Source organism: Dicentrarchus labrax, unplaced genomic scaffold (assembly GCF_905237075.1).
Source record: "Dicentrarchus labrax unplaced genomic scaffold, dlabrax2021, whole genome shotgun sequence".
Lineage (NCBI taxonomy): Eukaryota > Metazoa > Chordata > Actinopteri > Moronidae > Dicentrarchus > Dicentrarchus labrax.
Genome location: NW_026136723.1, coordinates 4,015,206 through 4,033,908, shown reverse-complemented (window position 1 = coordinate 4,033,908; position 18,703 = coordinate 4,015,206). Strand labels below are relative to the sequence as shown.

General features: G+C 41.0%; 2 protein-coding genes across 4 annotated transcripts in view; one reads left to right on the top strand and one right to left on the bottom strand.

Moving 5' to 3' along the window:
- Window positions 1–1,599: 1,599 nt before the first annotated feature.
- LOC127358030 (bcl-2/adenovirus E1B 19 kDa-interacting protein 2-like protein) lies at window positions 1,600–8,473 on the top strand. Of its 2 annotated transcripts, XM_051390878.1 has the most exons (13): window positions 1,600–1,763; window positions 2,509–2,556; window positions 2,744–2,871; window positions 2,988–3,107; window positions 3,462–3,506; window positions 3,830–3,913; window positions 3,983–4,138; window positions 4,238–4,489; window positions 4,576–4,678; window positions 4,781–4,912; window positions 6,855–6,941; window positions 7,071–7,169; window positions 7,249–8,473. In XM_051390878.1, exons 1-13 carry the CDS (start codon window positions 1,633–1,635, stop codon window positions 7,271–7,273), a joined length of 1,410 nt encoding a protein of 469 aa, XP_051246838.1. In that variant the 5' UTR covers window positions 1,600–1,632; the 3' UTR covers window positions 7,274–8,473. The 2 variants fall into 2 exon arrangements, with proteins under 2 accessions (XP_051246838.1, XP_051246839.1); XM_051390879.1 differs by lacking the exon at window positions 3,462–3,506.
- A 2,720-nt stretch (window positions 8,474–11,193) lies between these two features.
- The window catches only part of cdc42se1 (CDC42 small effector 1), a 15,072-nt gene continuing 7,562 nt past the window's right edge, over window positions 11,194–18,703 (bottom strand). For both annotated transcript variants that reach the window (XM_051391014.1, XM_051391015.1), the window contains exons 3-5: window positions 16,866–16,970; window positions 15,942–16,013; window positions 11,194–15,636 (exon numbers count right to left, since the gene is read on the bottom strand). In XM_051391014.1, the coding sequence (XP_051246974.1) occupies window positions 15,945–16,013; window positions 16,866–16,970 (174 nt within the window). In that variant the 3' untranslated portion in view covers window positions 11,194–15,636; window positions 15,942–15,944. The remainder of the gene's footprint in view (window positions 15,637–15,941; window positions 16,014–16,865; window positions 16,971–18,703) is intronic.

Sequence of the window (18,703 nt, the reverse complement as noted above, 5' to 3'; positions counted from 1 at the left end):
CAGTGACTGAATGAATCCAACCAGTGACTGAATGAATCCCAACCAGTGACTGAATGAATCCAGTGACTGAATGAATCCAACCAGTGACTGAATGAATCCAGTGACTGAATGAATCCCAACCAGTGACTGAATTAATCCAACCGGTGACTGAATGAATCCAACCGGTGACTGAATGAATCCAGTGACTGAATAAATCCAACCAGTGACTGAATGAATCTAACCAGTGACTGAATGAATCCAGTGACTGAATGAATCCCAACCAGTGACTGAATGAATCCAGTGACTGAATGAATCCAGTGACTGAATGAATCCCAACCAGTGACTGAATGAATCCAAACAGTGACTGAATGAATCCAGTGACTGAATGAATCTAACCAGTGACTGAATGAATCCAGTAACTGAATGAATCCAACCAGTGACTGAATGAATCCAAACAGTGACTGAATGAATCCCAACCAGTGACTGAATGAATCCAGTGACTGAATTAATCCAACCAGTGACTGAATGAATCCAACCAGTGACTGAATGAATCCAGTGACTGGATGAATCCCAACCAGTGACTGAATGAATCCAACCAGTGACTGAATGAATCCAGTGACTGAATGAATCCAGTGACTGAATGAATCCAACCAGTGACTGAATGAATCCAGTGACTGAATGAATCCCAACCGGTGACTGAATGAATCCAGTGACTGAATGAATCCAACCAGTGACTGAATGAATCCCAACCGGTGACTGAATGAATCCAGTGACTGAATGAATCCAACCAGTGACCGAATGAATCCAACCAGTGACCGAATGAATCCAACCAGTGACTGAATGAATCCAGTGACTGAATGAATCCAGTGACTGAATGAATCCAACCAGTGACTGAATGAATCCAGTGACTGAATGAATCCAACCAGCGACTGACTGAAGGCGAGCTCTGATTGGACGGGAGGACCTGGACTCCTGCTGAGCTTCATCAAATATTTTTATATGTTTTATTGTTTCCAAAAGTATTTATTTTACAATCGAACTCAGATTGTTGGTTTGAAGTATTGATTGTGCTGATCATGTGATCTGGTTTGGAACAGGAAGTTCTTTTACAGTGTTTGTTCAAAATAAAAGACCAGTAGGTTTTAATATGAGACTGACTCACTGCTGGAGCCTCTGGTGGACGTTAGAGGAACTTTAGAAGAACAACTGAGGACTTAATATTGGTAATATTAATATCGGGAGACGCACCAAGCATCAGGCACACTTTGTTATTGTGAGCATATTAGCATTAGTTCATAGCGTCACTGTGTCACAGAGCCGTTAGTGCGGCTGCAGACTCGTTCATCCTGTTGAGTCAAAAATCAGTCGGAATAAACTCATAGGAGAACAATCAGAGACGGCTGATACGCCCAGAAACAGGAGAATAACTCATCACTAATAACTCACTTATGCAATCAGCACTCAGGTGTGTGTGTGTGTGTTCAGCAGGTAGGGGCACGCTGCAGTTCCCACCCCTGCACCTCGCCTTGTACAGTCATAGTCGCCATGGGAACGGGGCCAGGCCTTCACCGCGGCAACACACCACACCTCTGCCGTCCTGTTGGCTGAGAGTACACAGGGGGGGTGTTAGAGTCCGCTCATAAACTCACTGTGATGTCAGCAGGTGAGTCTCCAGGTGAGAGACGGGTTTCTCACCAACCTCAGCTGTTTGAACCTGTCTCACCTGCCTCAACCGTCTCACCTGGCCGCCGTTCCCGTCGACTCCCTGAGAGAGCAGAGCCGCTGTAAGTCTTTACTGTTGATCTTTATGTTCTTTACCTTCAACCTTTCTGCCTCCTCCGCGGAGAGATAAGAGCCGAGAGTGTAAATAAAGATCAGCACTTCCACAAAGTCACGTTCAGACGCCCTGAACTCTCTGACCCACCAGACCTTCTGGGAACTTTTCACCAAACTGAAATGCTTCAGGAAAAGTTGACAGAGACACTTTGTTTTACACATTATATAAGTTACACATTAAGTTATTTTAGTGTCATATATGGAGATTACAACCTTTCCAAGGAGAAAGTCTCATTTGAGTTCCAGTGTTTGGTTTGTCTGTTCTGGGCTTCTGTAGAAACATGGTGGTTCAACATGGCGGACTCCACCAGAAGAGGACCCGCTCCCTCTGTAGATGGAACAACTCATACTGAGGTTGTGGTTCCCGACCTGGAGCTCACGAGGACATTATGTTCATTTATACTTATTATAACTGTAACTAAACAACCCATGTTTTCTTCTGAAGCCAAATCAGAACATTTTAGTCCAAAGGGTTTAAATTCTACATGTTTTGCTATAACAGTGCACAGTGACTGCCCCCTACTGGTTGAAACCAGCTAGTGCAGTTTAATTTAGCTATTGGCTGATCTGGAGGCAGGTGACATCACCAACCAACCCCTGCTGCTATAAAACCAACGTCTCCTGCTACGTAGCCGTTAGCATCTCTGAGCCGCTCGCCAAATCCAAAATAATTAATAAGTAATTTTTGAGCAGGAACAAGATGGAGTCCAGAGCAGAGGAACAAGAGGAAGACGCATCCAGGTAGTTTTTGGTTGTAATAATTTGAAGAATAATTTTGAGGTTTGGACAAAACAAACATTTTTCTGCCTTTAGTACTTTTATATTTATATAATTATTATTATTGTATTATACATTCTTTTACTGAAGTAACATGTTCGATACAGGACTTATTATTACAGTGTTTTTACAGTGTGCTTTCTGTGTGTAGGTCACCTCCTGCAGACAAGGACACCACAACTAAAACTACTGATACTGCCAGTGCTGCTAACAGTGCTAGCGCTGCTGCTGCTAGCAGTATGTTAGCCGCCACGACTGAAACAACTGAAGGTCAAACGGGTACAAACACTTTCCTTCGCACACAGGAAGTCTTTTATTGTTGTTTGTTTCGAGGTTTGCCATAAACCTGGTCTCAAACTCAACTCATACAAAAATATTTCTGTCTTCCTCCACAGAGGAAGAGGAAACAGGTGAAGCAGTCAGAGGGAACTGCGTTGCCATGGAAACACCAGGTGCCATGTCCTCAGTATGTCTCCCAGCAGGTGACGGAGGACAGGACGGTGATTTCCAACCAGGTGACTAACAGGAGAAGAGATGTTTTTGTACCAGATTTCCATCCTGAGCAGGTCGACACAAATTCAACTAATGCAATGAATACAAATAAAATAAATTAAATATAAATAAAACATAAAATACAATAAATACTACATTCAGTCATGGATCCAAACATACACATCACAATCATTTCACCTTCAACGTCCAATGAAATGTATAAAAAAACCTTCCCTGTTTTCCCAATATTCAATCAAATGAAGTACAAACTGAATAACTGGGGTCCTTGTATGGAGCCTTGTGGTACTCCTGTTAGCCGTTAGCTGTTAGCAGTTCTCTTTCTTCTCTCTGTTTCCTCTCTGACTTCCTGTCATCAGGAGCTGTTGAGGACGAGTTTGTCTCGACGCCAACAGACAGACCAGGTACAGACCACAGACAGAACAATAATGAAATAATATATCAAATATAAAGAATAAGGCATTAATGTGAAAACCAAAATTATAAAATAAACTGATTTTATTTATAGATGTTATTTGATGTTATTATTTAAGATGTTGTTGTTTATGTTTACTGTTCTGTGATATTCTGGAAGAAGAAATAAAATTATAAATATTTAACCACCAAAATATTACAATCAAAGAAATCACGCACAAATAAAAATATAAAACATTTCATGTCTTAACTGGACATTTTAGAAACATTGAAATAGAGTTTGACGCTCAGTGACCTCACTTCCTGTTTGCAGCTCCTCCCAGCAGTCTGGCCTTGTCAGGGTCAAAACCAACGAAGAAGAAAGTCCTGGTGGCTCCAGCTCTCAGTCTGTCTTTAGGTAATAAAATAACAGCAGACAGTTTTTGTTGTGATGTTTCAGTAAATAACAGACGCTGATCTCTTTCAGGCCGCAGTGAGTCCATAGTGTCAGACGACTTCTCCTCGGCCTTTCTCTCACCTGAGGACGACGATGACACTGGGCTGGACTTTGACCTGGACGCCATTGAAACGCCGTCCGACAGCGAATCACTGCACTTCCCCGTCTACGACCTGGACCTGGAAGGTCAGAGGTCAAACAGCTTAGGATGCCTTTGTCTGAAACAGTAATTAATTTAAGTCATCTATTAAAAACCTTTGATGACATCACAAGATTATTTTCCAGATGACCTGCGGCGTCTCGGCGTGGCATCTCGGCGTCGCAGAGTGTTCGGCGCCAGACCCGGGTCCAGGTCTGATTCTTGGACTGGTTCTGGACCGGGAATGGCCCACAGTGAACTGGGAGCTCTGGAGCGGGAGGACATGGTGGACAGCCAGGGCACCAGGTGGCGCTGTTTCTCCACAGGTGATCCACCACAGGAGAGCCGGGTCAACATGAGCGTCCTGGAGCCGTTCCTCAGGGTGCTGTCACACGGAGGTACGGCGGGTCTGTTCACCTGGGGAACACCTGGTAGAACCCTGATCATCTTCAACACCTGTTGTACCTTCTCTGTCATCTCTCAGGTTACTATGGAGACGGTTTGAATGACATCATCGTGTTTTCTTCCTGCTACCTGCCGCAGAATAGTCTGGAAAATTACCAGTATGTGATGGATAATCTGTTCAGGTAAAACACAGAATGGATTTTTTTCTCTCTGTATATTTCGGATTATCCCAGAGATTACAGTTCATCCTGAGGGAAACGGGAATGTCGATGTCTTTAACGCAGGTATGTCGTAGGAACTCTGGATCTGATGGTTGCAGAAAACTATGTGATTGTGTATCTTTGTGCTGGAGGTCAGAAAGACAAAGTACCAGGAATCAGCTGGCTCAGGGAGTGTTACACCACCATCGACAGGAGGTAATAAATAATATATATAATATATAACTTCTATACGTTACTGTCATAACGGCTCTCAACAGCGCCACCAGTGGTCGCTCAGCGAACTGCATCCTGGCGTCGGCCAACAAACACTGAACGCTGTAAAATAACTGACCATCATATTTAGAATAACGTTACTATCTGCAATGTTCCTAAGCTCGCCGTTTACAAATCACCCATCAGCCAACACCACGAAGCAACCAACGCCAGACCCACACCGCAACGCCAAGACACAGCCGGACAACCTTTGACCCTCATCCCTACATAGAAACACACAGAAATCAGTCCACAGGCAGCAGAGGGACAAAGCTACACTACAACCTGTTCACTCTCTGCTCACACACACTGATTCACACACACACACTGACTCACACACACTGACTCACACACACTGATTCACACACACACACACTGACTCACACACACTCATACACACACACACACTGACTCACACACACTGATTCACACACACTGACTCACACTGATTCACACACTGACTCACACACACACTGACTCACACACACACACACTGACTCACACACACACACTGACTCACACACACACACACTGACTCACACACAAACACACACTGACTCACACACACACACTGACTCACACTCACTGACTCACACACACACACTGACTCACACACACACACACTGACTCACACACACACACACACTGACTCACACAAACACACTGACTCACACACACACACTGACTCACACACACACACACACTGACTCACACACACACACTGACTCACACACACTGACTCACACACACACACTGACTCACACACACACACACTGACTCACACACACACACTGACTCACACACACACACACTGACTCACACACACACACTGACTCACACACACACACACACACTGACTCACACACACACACTGACTCACACTCACACACACACACTGACTCACACACACACACACTGACTCACACACACACACTGACTCACACACACTGACTCACACACACACACTGACTCACACACACTGACTCACACACACACACTGACTCACACACACACACACTGACTCACACACACACACTGACTCACACACACACACACTGACTCACACACACACACTGTCTCACACACACACACACACACTGACTCACACACACACACTGACTCACACTCACACACACACACTGACTCACACACACACACACTGACTCACACACACACACTGACTCACACACACTGACTCACACACACACACTGACTCACACACACTGACTCACACACACACACTGACTCACACACACACACTGACAGTCAGTCACAGTTATTTCAGTCTCTGTCCAGCAGGGAGCGTCAGAGCTTCGTCAGCAGTTAGAAACCTCTCACAGTACAATAAAACCTCCTCTCACTCACAGAACTGAATTTTCTGACAACAACAGATGAACTTTATGAAAAGCTTCTGTCAGACTCTGTTCACAAGTTTCTTTCTTCCATTTCACCTTTGGACCCGAACAGGACCCGAACAGGACCACATGCTACATGCTAAGCTAATCTATGCTGAAAACAAAACCACATTATGAAGACGGTTAAAAGATAAATGCTCTGTATCATAACGCTAGCTAACTAGATAGTTAATCTACTTTAATCATTAGTTTATTAACATTAACCTATCAGATGTAACTAGCTAATATACACCAAATGTTCAGTAGTTAGTTATTTTTACTTTTAACCATCTTTAAAATGTGGTTGTGTTTTCAGCATAGATTAGCCTAGCATAGCATTTATAAGTACAGGAAAGGAGGAAGTTGATGGAGGTTTGCTTAACTGTGATTGGAGCACAGAGCAAAAAGGGGCGGGGCTTAGGATGTGTGATAATCATGTGTGTGTGTGTGTGTGTGTGTGTGTGTGTGTGTGTGTGTGTGTGTGTGTGCAGGTTGAGGAAGAACCTGAAGGGTTTCTACGTGGTTCATCCCACCTGGTACATCAAAGCCCTCATCACCATCATCAAACCCTTCATCAGGTCTGCTGCCTCCTCTTCCTCCTCTTCCTCCTCTTCCTCACCCACTCCGTGCTCCTGTAACACATGATGCTCACACGTTTGTCATTTCCTCCTCCTCCTCCTCCTCCTCCTCCTCCTCCTCCTCCTCAGCTCTAAGTTCAGCAGGAAGCTCCAGTTTGTCGACAGCCTCCAGGATCTTTCTCTCTTCGTCCCCACTGAGCACGTGCAGATCCCGGACTGCGTCACCCAGTGAGTGTTAGATAACGTCGGCTCATTGTTGAGTCACCCTCTACCATCTACCTGATGATGTCATTTCTGCTCCCTGCAGGTACGACCAGACCCTGTCCAGGTGAAGGTCCGGGAGCAGACCTGGACCCTGTGCAGATCCCCGCTGCTCACATTTGAGCCAAAATGGAGGCGAAGAACAAGAAACAGGCCTCGAGCTGCTTCAGTCCAAATCACACACATCAGATTATACAAACATTATAATAATATATTGATTATACAAACATTATAATGATATATTGATTATACAAACATTATAATGATATATTGATTATACAAACATTATAATGATATATTGATTATACAAACATTATAATAATATATTGATTATACAAACATTATAATGATATATTGATTATACAAACATTATAATGATATATTGATTATACAAACATTATAATGATATATTGTCCTACCACACTGCCCCCACAGGTAAACCGCAGTAACTGCAGTTCTGGTCCAAACTGAACTTTAAATGTTGGATCTTGTTTCTAAGTTCAGTTTGGCTCTCAGAGGAACAACAATATAAAAACTGCTGTAACTCCAGAATCCAACAACCAACACACTCAATTCTAGACAGTTTCAGGACAACGTGGGAATTAAAACAAAGAGAATCTTCATGTTCTCCACTGGGAACTCTGACTGAGACTAGTTACTGCGGTTAGCCTCTGGGGGGCAGCGTAGTTACTGCGGTTAGCCTCTGGGGGGCAGCGTAGTTACTGCGGTTAGCCTCTGGGGGGCAGCGTAGTTACTGCGGTTAGCCTCTGGGGGGCAGCGTAGTTACTGCGGTTAGCCTCTGGGGGGCAGCGTAGTTACTGCAGTTAGCCTCTGGGGGGCAGCGTAGTTACTGCAGTTAGCCTCTGGGGGGCAGCGTAGTTACTGCAGTTAGCCTCTGGGGGGCAGCGTAGTTACTGCGGTTAGCCTCTGGGGGGCAGCGTAGTTACTGCGGTTAGCCTCTGGGGGGCAGCGTAGTTACTGTGGTTATTTCTTCTGTGATATAATCTTTATTTCTTTGTCAGTGTTGATTTCTGGTTGAACGCTCTGATATTTTCAGTCTTTCAGGGTTTTAATGTGCAATAAACATTCTCCTGACTCAGTGTTTCAGCAGGAGTTGCACCATCAACCTGCTGCCTTGCTTTAAAACTTTGGTGGTTGTGTTGTGACTTGCTGTTGGCTGATTCCTCTCAGCCACTGTATAAAACGGTTCATGATGTTTTTGTCAAAGGTGAAATATTTTTGGTGCTAAATAAAATTAAGATGGTTCAGTGTTTTGATTTCTATCTGGTGAATTATGTTGCTGTGTTTATATAGTGTATAGTGTTTATATATAGCGTATATATCGTGTTTATAGTGTTTATATAGTGTCTAAATATATATAGTGTTTATGTATAGTGTATATATAGTGTTTATATATAGCGTATATATAGTGTTTATAGTGTATATATAGTGTTTATATAGTGTGTAAATATATATAGTGTTTATATATAGTGTATATATAGTGTTTATATATAGTGTGTATATATAGTGTTTATATATAGCGTATATATAGTGTTTATAGTGTATATATAGTGTTTATATAGTGTGTAAATATATATAGTGTTTATGTATAGTGTATATATAGTGTTTATATATAGTGTGTATATATAGTGTTTATATAGTGTGTGTATATATATAGTGTTTATATATAGTGTTTATATATAGTGTATATATAGTGTTTATATAGCTTTTATATAGTGTATATATAGTGTGTGTGTGTATATATATAGTGTTTATATATAGTGTATATATAGTGTTAATATATATTGTATATATAGTTTATATATAGTATATATAGTGTTTATATAGTGTTAATATATATTGTATATAAAGTGTATATATAGTGTTTATATATAGTGTGTATATATAGGGTATATATAGTATGTATATATATAGTGTTTGTTTTTTTATATAGTGTTTATATATAGTGTTTATATAGTGTTTATATATAGTGTATATATAGTGTGTGTATATATAGTGTGTGTGTATATATAGTGTTTATGTATAGTGTATATATAGTGTTTATATATAGTGTGTGTGGTATATATAGTGTTTATATAGTGTATATATATAGTGTATATATAGTATATATAAAGTGTTTATATAGTGTTTATATATATTGTGTATATATAGGGTATATATAGTGTGTATATATATATAGTGTTTATATAGTGTATATATAGTGTTTATATATAGTGTATACAAAGTGTATATATATAGGGTATATATAGTGTGTATATATAGGGTTTATAAAGTGTATATATAGTGTGTATATATTGTATATATAGTGTTTATGTATAGTGTATATAAAGTGTGTATATATAGTGTTTATATAGTGTGTATATATAGTGTTTATATATAGTGTATATAAATAGTATATATACACTATATATATAGTGTTTATATACAGTGAATATATAGTGTGTGTGTATATATAGTGTATATTCAGTGTTTATATATAGTGTGTATATATAGGGTATATATAGTGTATATATATAGCGTATATATAGTGTGTATATATAGTGTTTATATAGTGTATATAAATAGTATATATACACTATATATATAGTATATATATAGTGTTTATATACAGTGAATATATAGTGTGTGTATATATAGTGTATATAGTGTATATATACTATATATATACACTATATATATATAGTGTATATAGTGTATATATATACTGTATATATAGTGTGTGTATATATATAGTGTGTATATAGTGTTTATATATAGTGTGTATATATAGTGTATATATAGTGTGTATATATAGTGTGTGTATATAGTGTGTATATATAGTGTGTATATAGTGTTGATATATAGTGTATAGTGTTTATATATATAGTGTTTATATATAGTGTGTATATGGTGTTTATATATAGTGTGTATATAGTTTTTATATATAGTGTATATATAGTTTTTATATATAGTGTGTATATATAGTTATTATATATAGTGTGTATATAGTGTTTATATATAGTGTATATATATAGTGTGTATATAGTGTGTATATATAGTGTATATATAGTGGTTATATCAGTCTGTTTCTAGTCTTTATGCTAAGCTAGGCTAACCAGCTGCGGGATGTAGTTTAATATTATAATAAATATATTATAAGCACATCCATTATACAGCATGATACATTTATATAGCTTCATTAGGGGCAGTGCTGCTCAGGAGGCACTACTGCGGCGCCTGTTACTAAGCAACCATAACCCGCAGGCTGCATGACGATGATGATGATGATGATGTGTGTGAGTGTGTGTTTGTGTGTGAGTGTATGTGACAAGTACTGAAATGTATTTTGGTTTGCAGAGGTGACGACAGCTGAGCATCATATGATAAGTCATCTCTAACCACACACACACACACACACACACACACACACACACACACACACACACCACCACACACACACACACACACACACACACACACACACGTACATTATCAGCTGACTGTGTCATTGTATGTTACTTTTATCTTTTAAATCATTGTCGTCAAAAAATTAAATTACTTTTGAGAGAAGTAACTAATTAATTACTACTTCATTAATATTTATAGGAAATATACTGGTTGAAGTAATAATTCAGAAATGTTATTTTTATATCTGTATCACTCTTTGGCCTCCGTCAGTAAACATAAACAAACAACATGTTTGTTTATGTTTAAAGATAAAAGTGACATCATATGTTTTACCTACTTTATCTATTGTTAGCAAGTTGATTACAGACAGATGTGACCGGATAATGATAAATAAAGGTTACATAGCTAGTTAGCACATAGCTAGTTAGCACATAGCTAGTTAGCATATAGCTAGTTAGCGATCATTTTGTTCTGGAGCTAAACCTTCAAACCTAGCTAACCTTAGCTTGCTTGCTGGCTAACGTTACTGCTAGCATCATGATTGTGATCTCTTTTACAAACAGCGGAGAGGAAACAAACAGAATCTCTCTGAAATAAATTCATTTATTCTGTTGACAGCGAGTGAGGAGGGACATTTTCAGGATTGTGACGTTTTCACCAGAATTTCATCGTTTCAGTCCTGAAAGATTATATTTGACTTATTGATCCATTACTTTATTGATTACATTCACATTCTCATCTGCTCTGAATCAGTTAACAAGTTATTGTTTCTTGTTCCCAGAATTTATAATCTCATGTTTGCTTTCAGTCTCGTTTACATATTTTTATCTATTTTACTCAAATTATCTCAAATAATTCTCCCAACACAAGTTCTTCTGTTGTTCTTGGATCCATCATCAGCACAAGTTAACACTTTGTGATAGTAAGAGACACGTCTAATATGACTTACTGAACTGTTACAGTATGCTATATAACTTCTGTGCACATAAGTTCAAATATGATCTTCTGGACTGTAAAATTCTGCCTCCTCTGTAGCATTAGCATTAGCATTAGCCATCGTCAAAGTAAAGCTGGACGTGTTTCTCAAATCTCACCTGTCGGCAGATTGTCATTGAAACAGCAGGAAGTTTCTCATTTATCCACTTTACATCAGTTTTCAAACTAACCGCCACAGCTGTCAATCAATCAATCAACTGATCAATCAATCAATCAATCAATCAATCAATCAATCAATCAACTGATCAATCAATCAATCAATCAACTGATCAATCAATCAATCAATCAATCAATCGATCAATCAATATGTCCCCAAACTGATATTAAAGCGTTCACTTCAGTCAGTGTTATTACAGCTGTAAAATGAGTGTGACTGAAATGTCTGATGATCAATACTCTTAATAAAAGCATTCATACAATACTGAGTATGTTCAGGAAGAGGTTGTACAATAATACAAACAAATCAACAAATCAACATCTTTGATAAACAACAACAACAACAAAAGCATAAAAATCATTGGATAATAAGAAGGCTTTGATCAGCGAGCTGAGAACCGCTCGCTGTGAGGGAAAGTGCTCTCCAGTGTCGGCGGAGGGGAATCCGAAGAGGAAGAGGAAGAGGAAGAGGAAGAGAGGAACTATGGTGGCGATAAACAAAAGGAACCAGAGCGATCCTGAGAAACCGGTCTGAGAGTCAGACCAACACCTGAACCTGAACCTGTTCCATGTAATAGTCAGATCCCACGAGAGCTCATCACAGACCCACACAGACCCTCACAGACCCACACAGACCCTCACAGACCATCACAGACCCACACAGACCCTCACAGACCATCACAGACCCACACAGACCCACACAGACCCTCACAGACCCTCACAGACCCACACAGACCCACACAGACCCTCACAGACCCACACAGACCCTCACAGACCCTCACAGACCATCACAGACCCTCACAGACCCTCACAGACCCTCACAGACCCTCACAGACCCTCACAGACCCACACAGACCCTCACAGACCCACACAGACCCACACAGACCCTCACAGACCCTCACAGACCCTCACAGACCCTCACAGACCCTCACAGACCCTCACAGACCCTCACAGACCCTCACAGACCCTCACAGACCCACACAGTTTCCTCCTGTGAATATCTCACTATCGTCTGTAAACAGTTGAACAAACCTCAGTCAACTTCCTCCTCTAAGCTAATCTATGCTGAGAAGAAGACAACCCCAGTTTGAGGACGGTTCAAAGATAAAAGAGACAGATATAATAGCTAGCCAGTTAGCTAGCATCTTATATATGTATATATACCTTCGCCACAGACTAGCCTAGCATTTAGCATATCTAAGTCATAACGTGATGAGTTTGTATGTCGCAATAACGTTATAATGTCGTCCTGATCTGTTTTTATTTTTCGGGCGTGGCAGCAATGAGCTTCCGTAACTTTTAATAACACAGCGTCTAAAAGTTGAATGTTCAGATTTCAGTCGTGGTGGCGCCGCCTGTGGTTACTAACAGTAACTGCAGCTGCTCTGTCAGAAATACAGCAGCAGAAGAAGAACAGTAGGTGTGTTCGCTCCGTCTCGTGATTCCTGTTTCTGGCTCCACTTAGAGGCTGGTTTTTTTTGTTGATTTTGTTATCAGCTGATCGAATGAAAGTCACATGACGTCAGATTGTGGTTTTAAAAAGTCCCACGTGAACCCTGCAGGGTTAAAAACTCCCACGCTCTGAGGAGTGCAGTGAACGCATCAGGCTGTTCTGAAGAAACTGAGACAGCTCAGATTTTCCTTAAATAGACGTTTTGGCCTCTTCAGTCTCGGCCGCAGGGAGGAAGTGGCCGGTCGCCACGGCGAGGGGGAACACTGTGACTCAGTGGTTTCCACGGCAACCACTCAGCGGTGGTGTAGACAACAGCTGAGTGTTCGCAGATGTCATCACATGTTTCTGTTTGAATGTTTCATTTGTAATCATAATTTAACGTGGAGAGGAGATTGTTACAGTTACAGCAGAAGAATGAGCTGAAAACCAATCGATCAATCAATCAATCGATCAATAATCAGACTTATATCAATACTTGTTGTTGTTCTGCTGTTAGTTTTATGAAGCCAGAGACATAAATGACCAAACTCTGATGAGTCTTTTTTACAATCAAATGTTCACATGTTAAATTGATAGTTTTTTTAATGGAGTCTGGTGCAGACGTGAACCGGAGCTTCAGTTCCATAATTACATGTTTTAAAATCAAACTAAATAAATTAAATATATTCTTCGCCAGAATCACAAACCTCCCAGTGAAGAGAAGGCTCTGAAATATTTAGACCATAATAAAGGGAGATCTGTTATAGGACAGTTAAATATTATTCTATTATAATGAACTCTTGTGCTTGTTTAAATACACAGATATTTGTATGGAGTTTGGTTCTGTGTTTTTATAAAGTGCAGGAATTAAACTTTTTGGGGGAATCTGAACCATCACATATTTAATAAAAGTTGTTGTTTTTAAAGAAACTAAACAAAGGATTTTATTCTTTCCCTCAACATCAGCGCTCTGCTTCCCTGATTCAGCTGATCGAATGTTTGATCAAAGAAGATGTTAATAAAAAGGTTCAGATGTAAAGCAGTGGGTCTTCCCACCAGACGGCAGCATGAAATGTTTTAAACAAAATGTCTCAACGTGGACTCCAAAGAGACCCGTTTAGGGCCCCGACCCAAAGCTTGAGTAGTCAAATGAACAGAAAGACGCTGCATGTTTCAAAAACGGACAATTTTCTAATGGAGGTTTTGAACTGTGCGTCCAGAGTTCAGTGAAGCAACGTTTTATATTTAAACTGGTGGAAAATTAACAACACATGACATCACACACACACACACACACACACACACACACACACACACACACACACAAACTCACTCTCACACACACACACACACACACACACACACACACACACACACACACACACAACACACACACACACACACACACACACACAAACTCACACACACACACACACACACACACACACACACACACACACACACACACAAACTCACACACACACACACACACACACACACACACACACACACACACACACACACACACATTAGCGGGACTTTCCCGCCTCCTTAAACAAGAGTCTTTCATCATTCAGCACCAGCAGTGAGGCTGGGCAGAGTGAAGCATCCTGGGAGTTAAAGTCCAATGATGTCATCACTGAGGCCACAGAGGGGGGGGAGGTCCTTTAGCACAGCTGAAGCATCCTGGGAAATGAAGTCCACTGAGGAAACACTCCAGAGCAGCACAAGGTTTAACTGGAGGGCTGTGGTCTGAATGTCCCTGTGAATGCTGGGAAATGTAGTCTTTAAAAAAAAAAAAACTGTAACGATAATTTCAAACCTTTTTTTTTTCAGTTTTTCTCTATAAAACACAGACTTTCTGTCATTCATCGTCCTGAATAGAACGGGATTGTGGGAAATGAAGTCCAATTAATACTGACGGGGGAAATGCCGTCATGTCTGCCCTCCAGTGGTGAAGACAAGAACAACATTTGTTTTCGTCTTCGACAATAAAAATGTTTCCTGGATGAGTTTGAGCTGGAACAACGTGGACGTTTCAAGGCATGCTGGGAGATGTAGTCCCTGCCATTGGGTGTTTTTTTTGGTGCTGGTGAATAATTGGACCTGAGACGTCGAAGAAAGGACGAAAACAAAACCTCCTTCAGCTCAGCAGGATTCTCCGTCTGGCGAACAGGAAGTTCTCGAAATATTTCTGAAATGACGCAAAAGAAGACGACAAAGCAGGAAACCCTCAGAGAGGAGATGTGTTTGTTCCCCTGGAGCTGGCTGAAGGTGCAGTGCTTTGCTCAAGGACACTTCAGCAGGGCAGACGGGGAGTCGAAGGCTCAGGGCGGAGGTCGAAGGTCGAAGGCTCAGGGCGGAGGTCGAAGGCTCAGGGCGGAGGTCAGATGCTCGTTCATCAGGGAGGAAAGAGAAGGTCGACAGCGGTTTCATTCAATGCTGAAAAACACCAAACACAGGTTTTACTTCACAAGGAGCTAACTTAGCGTAGCCACAACCAACCAAACTCCATTCAGAAAACAAACATTTTAAAAGCTGTTTGTTCGTCATCTTTTTACAAATCAACATCATGATGTCGTAATTTATTGACGATAAATCAGTAAAATCTGATTATTTAATCTGTGAGACATTCAAAGGTTTTATAACAAAGAACAAAAGAACCAGAAATAAAGAAAATAAAGAAATAAAGAAATAAAGAAATAAAGAAATAAAGAAATAAAGAAATAAAGAATGATCTGACGTACCGGCTATAACAGGCTGTTCCTGCCGTTAATGTTCGGGCCTTTAGACCTCATCTGTTCCTGAACCGACCCCGACTGCCACACACACACACACACACACACACACACACACACAGACCCAATCAATACAATTGATTCATTAGTTTTAAAGTAATTTTATCACAATATAATGTAATAGTAATGTAATGTAACCATCATCAATAATCAATCAATAATAGTATTCAGTACGATGTAATCGTGAACAGTGTATGTTTATATTTTATATATTAATAATCGATATTGACCCTATAGATTTTATTGATGGATTCATTGATTGATTACTTAGTTCATTTGTCAGTGAGCTAACCTCTGACCTCTGACCTCAGCAGAGACAACCCGCTGACTCCAACCAATCATCACACAGATGATGTCATCAGTGACAGCGGCAAGTTAATGTTTGTATTTTATTATTTATTAATAATTATATTGTTATTTTATATATTTAATTGTATTGTCTTTGTGCAGACAGAAGTTAAAATAGAAACAGGAAGTACACACACACACACACACACACACTTCCTACTGTCAGTGTCTCTTCTGATATAATAATATTATAATAATATAATAATAATATTATATTAATGTTGATATTAACATATTAAAATAATATTCTGTGTATTTTCTTCTTTATGATTCTTTGACGTTTTGTTTGTAAAGAAACAGGAAATTAAACAGGAAGTGATGTCAGTTAATAAAAAGTCATTAACTGACCCAGTTAGCTGATGACATCATTTATAATGTCAGTCAGTCAGACAGACAGACAGACAGACACACAGACACACAGACAGACAGACAGACAGACAGACAGACAGACAGACAGACAGACAGACAGACAGACAGACAGACAGACAGTCAGACAGACAGACAGACAGACAGGTGCTGTCTCACCGGCTGCAGTCCCTCTGCCATCTCTCCAGAGCCGATGTGTGTGAGGTGAATGAAGTTCGTCGGCTCTCCGATCATACTGCGATCAATCTTCCTCCTCTTCTTCTTCTGAACACACACACACACACACACACACACACACACACACACACACACACACACACACACACACACACACACACACACACAGGACACAGTGATCAGGTTCGAGTTCTGGCAGTAGTTCCTTTAGCAGCAGCTTTTATTCTGAAAAAACGATTTTCAAAATAATGTGTTCAGGGACACTCCGTGCTGCGTTCAGGGACTCTGTTCTGTGTTCAGGTACACTCTGTGCTGTGTTCAGGGACACTCTGTTCTGCGTTCAGGGCCGCTGTGCTGCTTCAGGGACACTCTGTTCTGCCTTCAGGGACATTCTGTGCTGTGTTCAGGGACACTCTGTGCTGTGTTCAGGGACACTCTATGCTGTGTTCAGGGACACTCTGTGCTGTGTTAGGGACTCTGGCTGCGTTCAGGGACACTCTGTGCTGTGTTCAGGGACTCTGTGCTGCGGACAGGGCCTCTGTGCTGCGTTCAGGGACACTCTGTTCTGCCTTCAGGGACACTCTGTGCTGTGTTCAGGGACACTCTGTGCTGCGTTCAGGGACTCTGTGCTGTGTTCAGGGAACACTGTGCTGTTCAGGGACACCTGTTTTGGGTCTGTTCTGCCTTCAGGGACACTTGTTCTGGGACATTCTGTGCTGTGTTCAGGGACACTCTGTGCTGTGTTCAGGGACACTCTGTGCTGTGTTCAGGGACTCTGTGCTGTGTTCAGGGACTCTGGGCTGCATTCAGGGACTCTGTGCTGCGTTCAGGGACACTCTGTGCTGTGTTCAGGGACTCTGTGCTGCGTTCAGGGCCTCTGTGCTGCGTTCAGGGACTCTCTGTGTTGGGTTCTGTCGTTCAGGGACTCTGTGCTGCGTTCAGGGACCTCTTCGGGACTCTGTGCTGTGTTCAGGGACACTCTGTGCTGTGTTCAGGGACTCTGTGCTGCGTTCAGGGACACTCTGTGTGTGTTCGGACACTCTGTGCTGTGTTCGGCCTTTTGGTTCAGGGACTCTGGGCTCTGGCACACAGCCAGTGAACGCCTCATTAAAGTCCAGTTAATCTGCTGTGTGGAAACAGAGCTGATCCAGAACCTCGGAGCCACAATCAGAACCATTTAGATTTAAGAGGCTTATGTTGGTCGGGATTAATCGGAGCTCTTACGTAACGCACTGCGACTCGGGTCGGACGCGGTCAGGACGGAGAGTTTGGGTCAGTGTGCAGATGTTCAGCTGCTTAGTTTCTCTGACCTTTGACCTCCGTCAGGCTGAGCCCTCCTCCAGGTTCAACTCTACCATACAGATCTAAGTGTGACAGCTTCTGATTATTGATTATTGATCAGCTCCATATAGAACATAGCTCTATAGTTTATACACTGATTAATGATTATTGATTATTGATATAATAAAGCTCTCTCTGTCCTCACTTTCACAACTTCCTCATTGTTAAAATCTTTGTCGGCTCATTGATCCTGTAACAGACTCCCCCCCCCCCATTAAACTGCACTTCCTGTCTGAGACAAAGTCCACCCTGATTTCTACACGAGCTATCGTAGCGCGAGACAACTGATTACGTCATCCAGCTGTGTGAACATCTGTTTCTATGGAAGCTCATTTCTGCCAACGTGACTTATAATCTCCAAATAATGAGAAACCTTCTCAAACCAGCTGCCTGCACCCAAAACCACAAAGGAGAAAGACTTTATTATTATTATTATTGTTGTTGTTGTTGTTGTTGTTGTTGTTGTGAAACAAACAAAC